The 17,185-nt window shown below is 35.6% G+C and overlaps 1 protein-coding gene across 1 annotated transcript in view; it reads left to right on the forward strand.

The window, feature by feature from the left end:
• The window catches only part of AKAP9 (A-kinase anchoring protein 9), a 150,684-nt gene that overhangs the window by 30,778 nt on the left and 102,721 nt on the right, over positions 1–17,185 (forward strand). Inside the window, 5 exon segments of the mRNA XM_047754061.1 lie at positions 5,839–5,892; positions 6,247–6,417; positions 7,198–7,353; positions 8,225–8,422; positions 14,183–16,561. Coding sequence (XP_047610017.1) covers positions 5,839–5,892; positions 6,247–6,417; positions 7,198–7,353; positions 8,225–8,422; positions 14,183–16,561 — 2,958 coding nt within the window.

The following is a 17,185-nucleotide window of genomic DNA, read 5'->3' on the forward strand; positions in this document are numbered from 1 at the left end:
TACTAAAATCTGTCATACTCTGGGCTAGTTTTTGGTATTTAGCCATTCAATTTAATGATGTTGAACTGGGCTAGAATTTCAAGAGACTTCTAAGGCATATTCATCCTGGTAGGAGGCAGAAAATGTTAGGATGCAGCAGGTCAAATGTATAAACCAAGGAATAAATCTCACACTGTAGGAGTTCCCGTTGTGGTGCAGTGGTTAACGAATCCGACTAGGAACCATGAGGTTTTGGGTTCGATCCCTGGCCTTGCTCAGTGGGTTAAGGATCCGGCGTTGACGTGAGCTGTGGTGTAGGTTGCAGACGCAGCTTGGATCCCATGTTGCTGTGGCTCTGGTGTAGGCTGGTGGCTACAGCTCCGATTAGACCCCTAGCCTGGGAACCTCCATATGCCGCGAGTGCGGCCCCAGAAAAGGCAAAAAGACAAAATAAATAAATAAATAAATAAATCTCACACTGTAATTCTCTTCATGTTAGAACTCTTAAGGGATTATTTCTCATTATCACCCCACAAAAATGAAATTCCTTTTTAGGAAGTTACACATGTAACTTCACTGCAATTGACAAATTTGCAAAGTTTAATAATCTTGGCTGCTCTGTTTACATTTTAACTGTTCTTAAAATTTTTAAATTACATAGTTTTAATCATAAGATACATAATTATCTTGTATTTTGTGTAAATATGGCTATAATTTTTCTAGCATATGGGGAAATGAGCGGCTTTGGAGCCAGAAAGTCTTGTGTTTAGATTTCAGCTTCATCACGTCGAAGCTGTATGAACTTGGACAAATCACTTAAGCTCTGTAAAATGGGAGAAATAATGTCTGTTTCTCAGGGTAGTTTTGAGGGTTATTTGGTAGTTTTAGTATGGTGTTTGGTATATAAAAAAGAATCAGCCAAGCTTGTTTGTTTTTGTTTTTGTTTTTTTGCTGCACTTCAATAGAATTATGCTTTTCTTCACACTATGTTTATATGAAACAAATGAGAATTCTTTTAACAAATTATACTGAGAAAGATTTCTGATTTTGATTATATATTTAACTAGAAATTAGCTTGGGGGAGTTCCCATTGTTACTCAGTAGGTTATAAACCCAACTAGGATCCACAAGGATGCAGGTTTGATCCTTTGCCTCCCTTAGTGGGATAGGGACCTGGTGTTGCCATCAGCTGTGGTGTAGGTTGCAGACGTGGCTTGGATCTGGCGTTGCTGTGGCTATGATTTAGACTAGCAGCTGCAGCTCCAATTTGACCCCTAGTCTGGGAACTTCCATATACTGCAACTGTGGCCCTAAAAAAAAGCCAAAAAATTTAAAAATAAGAAAGTAGCTTGGAAATTTTATGTAGATAGATACGGTATGTGCTTAATGTTCTTGACTTTGTGGCTAGTACACTCTTTGGATTGAAAAATGGATTCAGGTTTAGAAAGCATTAGATATTTTTATCCTATGACCTACCTAAGATCTGTTCTATATAAAAATATATTCAATTACACATACTAGAGGAAGCAGACAAAATAAAAAATACCCTTCCTATGAATTGATCTTATTTTTATTTTTTAATTTTTTTGCTTTTTAGGTCTGCACCTGCAGCATATGGAGCTTCCCAGCCTAGGAGTCCAATCAGAGCCACAGCTGCTGGCCTATACCACAGCACAGCAATGCCAGATCCAAGCTGCACCTCTGACCCACAGCACAGCTCTTGGCAACGCCCGATCCTTAACCCACTGTTCGAGGCCAGAGATCAAACCTGAATCCTCTTGGATCCTGGTTGGTTCGTTAACTGCCAAGCCACAATGGGAACTACCAAATTAATTTTAATTATCCATAATCTTTTCAGCTCTTGATGAAGGGATATTTAATACCTAGAACCATATATTTATATGAAATGTTTTTATTGGTACCATTTGATTAGGGTTGTTTGGAGAAAGTTGGAAATGCTACAGGCAACATATAGAGATGAGTAAAGTAAATAAATATGCTTTGCTATGTATAAAAAGATGACATGATAGTAGGATATACAGTCTCATTATTGATTTCATCAGGTTATTCAGTATGTCTTAACCAAGTCACTTTCATGACTTTTATAATATGACTGGCTAGAGTTGGAAACATAGCCTATAGCCATAGAGTAATGTAAACTTGGCCTTTAAACTTTGACTTGGGTTCTTTTTCTTCCTTCCTCCCTCCTTTTCTTCCATCCTTCCTTCCTTTGTCACTTTATTTTCCTTTCAGCTTTGACTTTGGTTCCTTTTCCTTCCTTCCTCCCTTTCTCTGCTTCTCTCCTTCTGTCCTTCTCTCTTTCTTTCTCACTCTCTCTCCCTCCCTTCTTTCCTCTTTCTTTCTTTCTTCACTTATTTCCCTTTTCTGCTTCCCTGCCTCAGCTTTACTGAGGTATAATTGACAATTACAAATTGTATCTTTATTGAAGGTGTACAACGTGGTGTTTGGTACTTAGCTTTAACCTCATTAGTTCTTGGCTCCAGTTCCAAGAGTTAGCTGTAGAAACTGAACTCCTGTAATGTTCATGAACTTTATGAACCATCAGAGTCTTCTTAGTTTTTATTATTTTGGTTATATAAAATATGAATTATTATTCATATTTTTGTATGTACTGCCAAACTAAGTATACTAAGGATAGGGTATTAATCATAAGTAAAGAGTGAGTTAGTCTTTTATGTTTTTAAACTGATGTCCACTGAAAGGAAAAGCTTTTATGTGAAGAACATTTTATAATTATAAAATAAAAGTGATCTTTCCTCTGATTCTTTGTGAATAGCAGTAGATTTATGAGATGATACTTACTTGTACAGAACATTTTAAAACTTAGAATCTACCTTACTTGTATTTTCCAAATCTTTAAGTTGTCTATATAGATTGAATAAATCTATGAATTCATAAATAATATATTAATATAGACTAGAGGTTAAATAACTTTGACAAATTCCACAGTTAAATAAAAGGGCATTAAGAAAAGTTAAGGGGGGTTCCTTTTGTGGCTCAGCAGAAACAAACCTGGCCTTAAGTGGGTTAAGGGTCTGAGCTGTGGTGTAGGTTGCAGATGTGGCTTGGATCTGAAGTTGCTGTGGCTGTGGTGTAGGCTGGCACCTGGAGTTCAAACTGTAGCCTGGGAACTTCCAGATACCACAGATGTGGCCCTGTAAAAAAGAAAAGTTAAGGTTTTCTTGAGTTAAAGGAATCTGATAATCTAATATCCATGTTTCAGGTTACTAATTTGCTTTCATATTATGGTTTACCAAGTGTTGTCTTAGAAGGCTGATGTAAAAAGATGAGATAAATTCGCTACGTTTTAGGTTATCAGTGAAATAATTATCTGCATTAAAAAAGAGGGCCATGTCCAGCGCTTCAGGGCAACGGGAGATCCTGAAAGAGGGACTGTGGCATAACAAAACACACAAGACTCTTTTACATTTAGAAAGTGGGGGACCAGAAGGCACTCCGTTCTGCAGAACAGAGGCGCCTAGGCTTTAGCCCACATGCCTTTTTTTTTTTAAGGAAGGTCACTTATGTAGGTTAGAGAGTAAAATCAGCAAATAACAAGGGAAACTACTAGCAGTGGTGCATACCTCTAGGGCATAGTGCAGCTGCTTATAGAATAGCATGGTTTATGCATAACTCCCTTATCCTGTCTTTGAAGGAGACCCTGTACTTTAGAACTCTGCATCAGCAGATATTTGCCTTCTGCAAAGTTCTCCAACAAAAGAGAATAATTCATTGCTAACCATTAATGATTCTAATGCTCCGTTGACTGTTTCTTTTCAAACTTTGAAATATAGTTTTAGTTTAGTTCTGGTATGTAATCTTTTATTATCTATTTACATGATACTAAATTTTTTAAAATTATTAATATTTACAACATTTTTATATTTATTATAAGATAATTAAGTTTTTAAAACAGTCATGTAATTTTTTTTTTGTCTTTTTAGAACCGCATCTGCAGCATATGGAGGTTCCCAGGCTAGGGGTCTAATTGGAGCTGTAGCCGCCAGCCTATGCCAGAGCCACATCCAGAGCCACAGCAATGCCAGATCCAAGGCACATCTGCAACCTACACCATAGCTCACGGCAATGCCAGATCCTTAACCCACTGAATGAGGGCAGGGATCAAACCCGCAACCTCATGGTTGGATTCATTTCCACCGCACCACAACAGGAACTCCAATAATCATGTAATATTTTAAGAAGCCAATGCATATGTATTGCTCAGTGTAAAATATGATTAACTTAGAGAAAAATTAAGCTGAATTTTGGCTATGTAATATGTTGTATACAATTAATTATTATAGACAGATAACTAATTTAAATAATAGTGATATCATCATGAGTTAATGGGATATCATTTATTATATTTGAAGATATTTGTAAAATCCATTTCATTACAACTGTTACTCTAAAGCAAAATCTTAGAAGATGTTTATCAAAATGCTTCATTTCAAAGTCAAGAAAAGCTAATTGAAATTTAGAAGAATTTTTTGTTTTGGTCCTTTTAGGGCTGTACCTAAAAGGACATAGGGCATAGTGAGGTTCCTAGGCTATGGGTCGAATCAGAGCTGTAGCTGCTGGCCTACACCACAGCCACAGCAACATGGGATCCGAGCCAAGTCTGTGACCTATACCACAGCTCACAGCAACACCGGATCCTTAACCCACTGAGCAAGCCCAGGGATTGAACCCATGTCCTCATGGATACTAGTCGGGTTCATTAACCACTGAGGCACAACAGGAACTCTCAAAATTTAGAAGAATTTAATTTGAACATTATTGCAAATGACTTGATGTTAATAATTTTTTTAACAGGAGAAAAGATAAGAGTTTTATTGACATACATATAGAAGTTTGTAAAGAAATATGACTCTGATATTAATAATCTTCATAGAGTTATTACTGCTGTCTATTGATAGTTTTAAAATGTAAGTTGCAATATTGATTGTGTTGCCATAAGATGAATTATTTTTAACTTCGGCTTTTTTTTTTTTTTTTTAAATTATCCTTGGGGAAAAAAACAAAGGAATAAAACTCTGTAAAGAATTCTTAATTAGGGTCTTCATTTTTTAAAGTATTGTGGTCCATAGCAATCTAATCCCAATTCTAGGATATTCTATCCTATGTATTTCAGTAGTAAAAATAAGGTGTAAGCAGGAATGAAGTTCAGTTGTGCACTGTCAGGGAAAAGGAGGGGATTATTAAATAGATTAATTGCTCTGAAATTAATCTTCTTCCACATCAACCCCAGAGACATATTTTGCCATCCTCCTTCCTCTTACCACAGAATGTCTCTGACAGAGTGTATGTATTTTGGAAAATCCCCACCTCTGTTAGAGTTGGCATTGCTGTCATAGTGCCCCCAGGAGAAAGTTCTTTACCTCTTCATCTCCTCCTACTTCTTCACCTGCTTGCCAGCCTTCAGTGAATTTATACACGTGAACAGTTTTACTTTAAAATGAATAAGGCTTAATCAAAAAACAATTATTTAAATTATTTTAAGGCAGTGTTTTGGAGAGGAGGATCTAGTAACTTGAGATTTACTGAAGGCAAAAGAGAAACTGCACGGAGAACTTCAGTTCACTAAAATGAAAATGTATTCTACACTGTCTTTTGTGTTGTATGCACTCAAATATATGAGAAGTCATTGGCTTTTGAAAATGGTCATAAAATCTTTTAGGTGTTTAAATTTAATCACTGTATTTGTTTTTGCCAATGAAGCCATTTCCTTTGGCATAAAAAAAAAAGCATGAATACAGTTAGCACAAATATAGTTGTTAGCTCTAAATAATGTTCTATCTAAAAAGCATAATATTTCAGGAAATTGTTTTTATGCAGGTAAATGGTTGCAGTTTTGTGGTGAGAACAGGAAAGCCTACAAATTTATTAAGGGTACAGTATTTAAAAACTACTCATGATACTAATGTTATATTCTATTTAAAAACATTTGGCTTACTAACAAAGCTTTTTCCTGCATGTCTCTCTTTCTATGTGTGGTTTCTAAATGTTTTTAATATAAAACAAAGCAGTTATCTACCCTTTGTTATAAAACTCAATTGTAACAGAATTTGCAGATATATTGTTTTTGCTCTTGAGGTATATATAACAACAACAAAGTAAGTTGTCATACCAGCAAACTCCTAGGTAATATTTTAAAGTGGTCTTTGCTATGAGATTCAGTTTTTGTATCCCTCTTCCTGAGGGAATGTTGCTGATACTGATTATTAAAAACATGGGTTGGTTTAGGAAGAAGAATTTGGTATTGATGATTCTTATTCTGAACATGGAGCACAGTACAGTCAGCCCCACCTAGAGATGCTGGAAAATGAATTGGCTGGGAAACAACATGAGATTGAAGAGCTAAACAGAGAACTAGAAGAAATGAGGGCTACTTACGGGACAGAAGGACTGCAGCAGGTGTGTTTACCTTCTCTGGCTTTGGCTTGTTACAAAACAAAAATAGAAAGTTTGAATGACAGTATTTGTACATTCTTTAAAGATAGGTTTTTAAAATGATTACTTCAAGTCATCTCATAAACATTTATCCTTTTACATTACCATAAGCAACGTCATTTAAAACTTAGAGTCCATTAACAGGGCTAATATAATAATGGATTTTTCCCTTTAACTTTTTAAATTTTTAAGATAACTAGGTTGAAATAACTTCAGTGGGATAGATATTCTTGTAATCAGCCTGAGAGAAAATTATGGTGTAAAACACATCAGTATGTCATGATTTAAACTAATTAAAAATATCAGTGAATCTTTGCAAGTAATATCTTGAGGTTAAAATGAAAGCTGTCAGTTATGAAAACAAGGTAAAATAGGACATTGATGAGGATGACAAAATATATTTCAGTTTCATCTTCTTTAGAAACAAGTAAGGCTTAAACATGTCTATGATGGCAATGCCTACAGATTGGAGAATCCCTAAATGTAAAGGCACTTGTCCTTCTAGAAATAGATATATGGATATGTCAGACCTAATATATTTTCTTTCCTAATTCAGATAATTTTTAAAAAGTTGATTTAGAAATAAAGATAATTCTCATAATAGCTTTCAGTTAAAGAAAGATTGCTTATAAAAATTCTGCCAACACACTTTGAATATCTTGTTTGAAGAAATTATCTTCATTAATATTTAATTTTGTTTAAAAAATTGAGTCCAGCACTTTTAATTTCACTGATGTCTTTTAGTTGCAAGAATTTGAAGCTGCCATTAAACAAAGAGATGGCATCATAACCCAGCTCACTGCTAATTTACAACAAGCAAGAAGAGAAAAGGATGAGACAATGAGAGAATTTTTAGAGTTGACAGAACAAAGTCAAAAATTACAGATTCAATTCCAGCATGTAAGTATTTCTAGTAGAACAGATTTATTAAAGTTTTAGTAATGAATTTCTTCTGTACTTTCCAGAACAAATGGAAATTTGTTGAAAAGCCACTTGCTACAGTGGGAACTTCTCTTGCTGTCCTTTTATTTGTACTCCTTCCTCATCTGTATTTTATTTTATTTTTTATTTTTATTTTCGTATTTTTTAGGGTTGCACCCACAGCATATGGAGGTTCCCAAGCTAGGGGTCAAATCGGAGCTGTAGCCGCTGGTCTACACCACAGCCACAGCAATGCCAGATCTGAGCTGTGTCTGAGACCTATACCACAGCTCAGGGCAACCCTGGATCCTTAACCAACTGAGCGAGGCCAGGGATCAAACCTGCATCCTCATGGATCCTAGTCAGGTTTGTTTCCGCTGAGCCACTATGGTAACTCCCTTTCATCTGTATTTTAAAATCCTGAAAAATTTTATACATCTGATAAGGTGGATTTTTTTTTTTGCAGAAATTAACTTGTAGTTATATCCAACCTTTGTCAACTCTGGTATGATTTTACTTCAGGTAGGTTCTAAAATGGTAATTAGATTGAATATAATCCCCTTACCTTTAATTAGAGCTATAGAAATCTAATTGTATTAAGATTTCTGCTCGCAAGTAACAGAAAATAATTTTAGATAGCTTAAGCAAAAGGGGGGAATTTATCAGCTTAGACAATGTACTCACAGTTATCCAATCAGCCATGGCAGTGTGTTTGCTGAGGTCTCAAGCCTGGGAATCCAGCACAGTTCCCAGAGGACAACTGTGAGCTGAGTAATACCCCCAAGACATCCTGTTTCTTTGTGCAGTCACTCAAGAATTTAATGCTTTGGGGTTTCTTTCTGTTTTCAAGTTACAGGCTAGTGAAACTCTGAGAAATAGCACTCATAGTAGCACAGCTGCAGATTTACTACAAGCCAAACAGCAGATCCTCACTCATCAGCAACAGCTGGAAGAACAAGACCATCTATTAGAAGATTATCACAAAAAGAAAGAAGACTTCAAAATGCAAATTAGTTTCTTGCAAGAGAAAATTAAAGCATATGAAATGGTATGTTTATTTTAAGGAAGTCAGCCAACACACTGCAGCTTTACAATAATTTTTTAATTTTAAGTTTTTTGTGCAAGTGCTTTTGTTGTACACATCACAGAATTTCATAGTTAAGAAAGTTCTGTAAGTATGTTAAATAATTTTTTTCAAAGGCAATTGGGAATCGTACAGTAATAGGTTTTAAGATAATACTCATTACTGAGTTCCCTGAAAGTGATAGCCTTTGTTAAACTGAGTTCTAAAGGGGATCTACATTTATAATGAGAATGTCTGTTCTTTTTTTTACTTTTCTTCTAAAGGTGTTTCTACTCATTTTAGCCAAGATTTTGAAATCCTGAAAATATTTTTATCGCAAAATGAAATTTAATTAGAAGATAATACAGATTCTCTTTATTCGTGGTAGTTATGTATCATAAAGTTGCCTGGAAGACTTACTTAGCAAATAATGCTCCAAGGGGATATATATACACATACATAAACACACATACCAACATATAGATCGTAATCTTAAATCCTAAGAACAACTTATCCTGGTAGATTATATTTTGTTTAATTATCACAAGAGAAAATGAGGATTAAAAGAATTAAATGTCTTCTCCGGGCCACCCCCCCACAGTTTCTATAATCTTCAAACCCCATTCAACTCGTCCAGAACCAGAATCTCTTGCACTGCACTGCATTGCCCTCAACCGTCTTAGTCCTCACCATCTCCATCCTTGTTCTTTCCATATTGAGAGCTGAAACAAAAAGAGTGTGCTTGCTTAGACTTATGTCATGGAATCATGCGTGTCTAACACCTCAAATTTTTTACCACTCTGCGCACTTCTGAAAATGTGAGTATTGATTGGGGGTTCTAAATAAATTTAAGCAAGTAGACTCATTTGCATATATGAAATCTGTACTGAACATATAACATAGTTCCTTTTATAAGCTTAGGAGGTTCTCTACAGTATGTTGAGAAATTACCAAGACAACACCGTTGTTTGAATATATTAGCTAGCATTTATTTTTGTTTACTTGATACTAGGCAATATTCAAAGCATCTTACACATATTAACTCATTGAATCATCACAGCTGCCATATTGTGTGATACCACACAGTGGAGATGTTCGTAGATACCACTATCACCCCTATTTTACATATGAGGACAACAAAGCAAAGCATGATAAAGTAAATTGCCTAGGTATTCAGGTAATAAATTGGTAGAGCTAGATTTCAGATCTAGATAGTCTGATTCCAAAGACTGTTTCTTAGGAAGATAGGAAACACACAATTTTAAGATATTAAAATTACAAAATGGGCATGCTTTACAACCAAAGTAATTTAAAAATCATTATGTAGATGTTTACAGACCACTTGTTTTGCATCAGGCTTTTGCAAGAGATAGTGATGCTTAAATGTGCTTTTTTCTTCATTGGAACTCCTGGTTTAGTACGGCATGTACCCAAGACACCACAAAACAAGGCTAAATAAGGGTCAAAAGTGTGTTGAAAGTTCTGAATAGGTCTGGCTTCATAAGGGAAGTGAATCAGAGTAGACTTTAACAGAGGTGATATTTGAGGTAAGGCTGTAAATTGGAACAATCCCCTTTTAATTGTATTTTGTTTTCTCTGCAGTTGGTGTAATATATGGCACATAGCAGCTACTCAGATGGGGAGGGAGTTCCCGTGATGGCGCAGTGGTTAAAGAATCCGACTGGGAACCATGAGGTTGCGGGTTCGGTCCCTGCCCTTGCTCAGTGGGTTAAGGATCCGGCGTTGCCGTGAGCTGTGGTGTTAGGTTGCAGACGCGGCTCGGATCCCATGTTGCTGTGGCTCTGGTGTAGGCCAGTGGCTACAGCTCCGATTCGACCCCTAGCCTGGGAACCTCCATATGCCACGGGAGTGGCCCAAGAAATAGCAAAAAGCCAAAAAAAATAATAAATAAATAAATAAATAAGTAAGTAAGATTAAAAAAAAAGATAAGATGGGGAGGACTTTTAAACAGGGAGGCATGCGCATGAAAATCCAGGCTGAAACATGTTAAAAATGTATATAGGAATCAAAAAATAGTTTAGAAAACAGGTCTTTGAAAGTGAGTCTTTCCAAGAGATAAGAGTAGAAAGGCAACCTAGGCCTCAGAAGAGTTTGGTAGTTAGACTTTTATTGTATTTATTATATTCAGTACATGATATAATTTGAGATTATTTAAAATTCAAATTATTAAAAGAAGGAGGGGGGAAGTTCCCATGACAGCTCAGCAGAAATGAATCTGACTAGGAACCATGAGGTTGCAGGTTAGATCCCTGGCCTTGCTCAGTGGGTTAAGGATCCAGCTTTTCCGTGAGCTGTTGTGTAAGTTGCAGACTCAGCTCGGATCCCACGTTGCTGTGGCTGTGGTATAGGCCGGCAGCTATAGCTCCGATTTGACCCCTAGCCTGACGAGCTCCATATGCCGTGGATGCGGCCCTAAAACGCAAAAATAAAATTCAAGATACTCATTTTCATAGGAGGAATAACCTTTGTTAATTTGAATGTTAGCAAGATTACTTTTCTTTTCAGTCCCCTTTTCATTACATACATATTATTTCCTTTTTTTCTTTTTGAGTGAATCCCCCTCAGTAGTGGTTCCATTAGAGCAGCTGAGGGTCTAGGGCATTATGATGATGGTTGAAAGTGTCTTGGTCCCTGTGCAAGTGCATTAACTGTTCCAGGTTGATTCTTATTGTCCTAATAACCTGAACTTCATATGGTCCAGCAGTCATAGGCAGAAACTATATTATTCCCTACTCTCTCAGGTCTGCTTCCAAAAACTAGAGGGATTATATCCTTAACCACAGAGCTGTCTTTTTGTGGCACAATGTTAAGTGGTTTAAAACCATGTACTTTAAAATAAATGGTACTAAGAAAAATGAACTAAGAATTTGTATTATTTAATAATTGAATAAAGATCTGTTGTTTGCAATAATATCAGGTGTTGGACAGTTTTGAATTGATATTGTTATTTGAGGGTTTGCCCCCATGAAAACCCAGGAAATATAAGTATTACAGATTTTATAACAACAACATTTTCAAGACTAATTACTGTTAAGTTTGAAGTTTAACTGAAGTTGACTGCCATGAACTGATTTTATTTTCTTATACACTCCAAGTGCCTTACAGATTTTTTCTCGTATATAAATGTTATATGTGTATATAACACAATAAGAATTAATACATTAATATATTTAATGTAATTTTTTTTTTTTTGCTTTTTAGGGCTGCACCCATGGCATATGAAGGTTCCCAGGCTAGGGGTCAAATAGGAGCTATAGTCACCAGCCTAGGCCAGAGCCACATCAACTCAGGATCTGAGCCTCGTCTGTGACCTACACCACAGCTTACGGCAATGCCAGATCCTTAACCCACTGAGTGAGGCTAGGGATCGAACCAGTAGGCTCATGGTTCCTAGTCAGATTCGTTTCCACTGTGCAATGACAGGAACTCCTATTTATTTAATTTTAGATTCAAGCATGTTCTGTGAGAGAGAGAAAATAATATTATCTTTATTTTACAGGTGAAAACATCAAGATTTAAAGATATTAAACTGATTTAAATGTCATATTGTAGTCCAGAAATTAAATTCAGAAGGCTCAGCACTTGGTAATAACTTAAGGTAGCATTGATGGGATATGTGACACCAGGACAAAAGCTGATACGATTTTTCTCAAGAGGCTGCACAAATAGCAAAGATTGATTTGGTTAATTTACATAAGGTAGAATCTGGCATTTGACTTGTAGCTTCAGAAGTCTGATTTTTGTTTTTTCTTTTTTGGCCTCCCCATGGCATATGGAGTTCCCAGGTCAGGAATCGGATTCAAGCTGCAGTTGCTATACCACAGCTTCAGCAATGCCAGATGCTTAATCTACCATGTTGGGCTGGGAATTGAAGTTGAATCCCAGTGCTCCAGAGATGCCCCTGGTCCTATTGCACTACAGCAGGAACACCTGATTTTGTTTTTATTTTCCATCAGCTGAAACTTGAGCTATCTCAGAGGTGAACTCAGATTTTCCAAGTTCAAGAGGCTAATGTTAAACCTTGAATTAAGATTATTAATTTAAAATGAAAAGTAATTATCACAGGAACCTGTATACTTCAGATTTATTGGATTTTACTTTCTTTTCATGGACAAATGAACTTGAAAAGCCAAATAATAACAATTGCATAGTGATCATGAGATAGAGGAATGTTAGAAGAATTAAATGTTCAGTGGTTTTAGGCACTGATAATAACCTCCTATATCCATCTTCTAGTAGGAATGGTCATCCCTTTGGATTAAAATTCTTAAATTCTCTTTGCACCAGCCCCCTACCTTGCTTTCTACATTAGGCATGGCTTTCCCAGAGGGATTGGAATTCCCAGAGTACCTTGATTCTCCTTCTTGAACTGTACTTAAATGGGTACTCCCAATATTGCCCTCTGAGGGAAGGCTTTCGTTTTTCCTAGGCTTTGACATTCTTTTTGTCTTTTTTTTTGCTATCTCTTGGGCCGCTCCTGCGGCATATGGAGGTTCCCACGCTAGGGGTCTAATTGGAGCTGTAGCCACCGGCCTACACCAGAGCCACAGCAACATGGGATCCGAGCCGCGTCTGCAACCTAACACCACAGCTCACGGCAACGCCGGATCGTTAACCCACTGAGCAAGGGCAGGGACTGAACCCGCAACCTCATGGTTCCTAGTCGGATTCTTTAACCACTGCGCCACGACGGGAACTCCGGCTTTGACATTTCTTTTTCAAAAACATGTTAATATAGTCATTTGAAGTGCCTTTAAGTCCTCTTGGCCTGGGACTTGTGTCTCCTGAAAGTGACTTTAATAACTTATTTATATTCTCTTCTGTGGATTCAACTTTTTTTTTTTTTTTTTTTTTTTTTTTGCCCTTTAGACTACAGCCCTTAATTACTCAGGCAACTAAGTAACAGAGATAAAGCTTTGTTTCCAGGGCTTCTGCTCAACTCCCATATGTGTTAACACTTCTTGAATGATAGTGATTATAGCTATTTGTTGGCATGTGTTCTGGGTTTATGCTTATCTACAATTCCAAAATAGTGTCCCGATTGAGAACTGGGGAAAAAATATCTGTCTTGTTTTCAAATTTCTGTTTAAACTAAAAGTCTAGGATAAAACTGATATGCCATTAATGTTGTAGTGGTCTTGCATGTCACTTGCAATTCAGCCACTTAAGCATGGCATATCCCTAAATTTCTGACTCAGTTAGGCCTAAGAGTGAAGTTAAGGCTGACCTGTAGGAACCTGTTTTTATTATACTCTTTTTATACAGCACTTGCTCACCAAATATTTAGGTCACTAAAATACCATATGGGAAGAAACTTTGATTTATTTTTGGGACTGTCATCTGGCACTGTAGAAAGCACATAATACTCTAGCTATAGCAAATACTGAATACTTATAATGTTGATCAATGAGAAAGATGAAAAACAATGATTTAGGAACATTTTAACCCAATCGAATATTTTACTTAAAAATTTAATCATAGCAAATTTCTTCCTCCCAAGAAAGCAAAACAGCTGAAATATTTGCTTATAAGTAGTGTTGGTTACACAAGTCCTGTGTCTCATTGACTTGAGAAAAAGTAAGGGGCAGGCTCAGCAGTTACTTTTTGTAGGATAATGTAAAAGTAGTCTTCTATCAGTCTTTTGGCAGTTAATGGGGTTAAGTGATAGAAGCAACCAGGAACTAAAAAATGCCATTTTTATGTTTTCATTTTTTCTTTCTAAAGGAACAGGATAAAAAAGCAGAAAATTCATGTAAAGAAATACAGGAAAAGGAGGCCATCATTGAAGAATTAAATACAAAAATAAAAGAAGAAGAAAAAAAAACTCTTGAGCTAAAAGATAAAGTAACAGCTACTGATAAATTACTGGAAGAATTACAAGAACAGGTTGTACAAAAGAACCAAGAGATAAAAAATACAAAATTAGAGCTGACTAATTCCAAGCAAAAGGAAAGACAGTGTTCTGAGGAAATAAAACAATTAATGGGGACAGTTGAAGAACTTCAGAAGAAAAATCATAAAGATAGTCAATTTGAAACTGATGTCCTACAAAGAATGGAACAAGAAACACAAAGAAAGTTAGAACAACTCCGGGCAGAGCTGGATGAGATGTATGGGCAGCAGATAGTGCAAATGAAACAAGAGTTAATAAAACAGCACATGTCACAGATAGATGAACTTAAAACACGACATAAGGGAGAAGTGGAAAATGCGTTAAGATCATATCCAAATGTTACAGTTAATGAAGACCAAATAAAGTTAATGAATATGGCAATAAATGAACTGAATATAAAATTGCAAGATACTAACTCTCAAAAGGAAAAACTCAGGGAAGAACTAGCAGTAATTTCAGGAGAGAAGTCTGCTCTACAGAGACAGCTTGAAGACCTTTTTGAAGAGTTGAGCTTTTCAAGGGACCAGATTCAGAGGGCTAGACAGACAATAGCTGAACAAGAAAGTAAACTCAGTGAAGCACACAAGTCCCTTAGTACAGTGGAAGATTTGAAAGCTGAGATTGTTTCTGCATCTGAAACCAGGAAGGAACTAGAATTAAAACACGAAGCAGAAGTTACAAATTATAAAATAAAACTTGAAATGTTAGAAAGAGAAAAGAATGCTGTATTAGACAGAATGGCTGAATCACAAGAGGCTGAGCTAGAGAGGCTGAGAACACAGCTTCTGTTTAGTCACGAAGAAGAACTTTCCAAGCTGAAGGAAGATTTGGAAATTGAGCATCGAATAAATATTGAAAAACTTAAAGATAACTTAGGCATTCACTATAAGCAGCAGATAGATAGCTTACAGAATGAAATGAGTCAAAAGATAGAAACCATGCAATTCGAAAAAGACAGTTTGATAACTAAGCAGAATCAATTAATTCTGGAGATTTCACAGCTGAAAGATTTACAGCAGTCCCTTGTGAATTCAAAATCAGAAGAAATGACTCTTCAAATCAATCAACTTCAAAAAGAAATTGAAATACTCAGACAAGAAGAAAAGGAAAAGGGTACACTTGAACAAGAAGTTCAAGAATTACAACTTAAAACTGAATTATTGGAGAAACAAATGAAGGAAAAAGAGGATGACCTTCAAAAAAAATTTATACAACTTGAAACAGAGAATAACATTCTTAAAGATGAAAAGAAAGCCCTTGAAGACATGTTGAAAATATATACTCCAGTTAACCAAGAAGAGAGATTAATTTTTATAGACTCCATTCAGTCCAAAGCCAAAGACTGTAGCTTGCAGAAAGAAATGAAAATACTTAGAGAGGAAAATGAAGACCTCAAAAAACAATGTATTCAGCTAACTGAAGAGATTGAAAAGCAAAGGAATACTTTTTCATTTGCTGAAAAAAATTTTGAGGTTAACTATCAAGAATTACAGGAGGATTATGCTTGCCTTCTCAAGGTAAAAACTGATTTAGAAGACAGTAAAAATAAACAAGAAGTAGAGTATAAAAGTAAGCTTAAAGCACTTAGTGAAGAACTTCATCATTTGCAAAGAATGAACCCAACTGTAGTGAAAATGAAAAGTTCAGTCTTTGACGATGACAAAACTTTTATAGCAGAACCATTGGAAATTGGTGAGGTTGTTGAGAAAGATACAACTGAACTTATGGAAAAACTTGAGGTAACCAAGAGAGAAAAGTTAGAACTGTCAGAGAGGCTGTCTGATCTTTCTGAACAATTAAAACAGAAACATGGTGAGATTGGTTTTCTAAGAGAAGAAGTTGAATCTTTAAAGCAAGAGAAAGAGCAAGTTTTACTTAGATGTAGAGAGCTGGAAATCATAATTAACAATAATAAAACGGAAAATGTAAATATATGTGATGTCTGTTTAAGCCCTTTGAAAGATGGAGTCTTGATAAGCAGGGATTCTGGAGGGTCAGCTCCTAATATAAATAAAGAGTTTGGTGAAGAATCAAAAATAATAGAAGAAGATAAAATTCCTTTTGAAAATATGACTCTCGGAAAAGAAAGTAAGCAAGAATGGTTTTTTGATCACTTGCCATCAATGACAGATGAATCATCCCTTGGGACAACTGAATTAAATGAAAATGATAAACTTCAGCAGGAGCTCAGTATACTTAAATCACAACAGGTATGTTTACTTAGGTGTGTATGCTAAATTATACATTTCATACTAAAAGTTTCCATTGTCATAAAACACAAATTAACCTTCTTACAAGAGAATGAAAATAAACCCTGTAGTGTAATTCTCATTTAGGTCTGTAATTTATCATTTCTTTTATCTTTTTTTAAAAACATTGTTGCTTTTATTTTAATCTGTATTATTCTGCTCAGGAAATAGAATTTAGAACACATTTTCTTTGGAAAGACCAGAGTTTAAATAACTTTGTTGAGAGTCTGCTGTAGAAAAGTTATTTTTGTAATATTTTGTTACAATCCCAAAGATTGGTTTTGAACTCTTCATATTGGAGTTTTCAAGTTTCCAAGGAAATCTCTATTTAATTTGTCTATAGAATTTTCTTAGAGTCTTGTCATACCTGAAAGGGGAAAAAAGTATTAATTCTAAATACAGTTAAAGAATGCATATAATCGGTAATAATAGATCTCTCCTGATAATTTATATATGCTAGATACTGAAATTAGAAGTAACAGGAAAATTCCACCGAGTATCTTTTATAACAGCGCTAACTAGAGCTTTATGTATTTCTTCGCATATTTATTGAATCTCTTGCCAGATTGAGGAGTACAGTGGTGA

The sequence above is a fragment of the Phacochoerus africanus genome, chromosome 11, assembly GCF_016906955.1.
Source record: "Phacochoerus africanus isolate WHEZ1 chromosome 11, ROS_Pafr_v1, whole genome shotgun sequence".
NCBI lineage: Eukaryota > Metazoa > Chordata > Mammalia > Artiodactyla > Suidae > Phacochoerus > Phacochoerus africanus.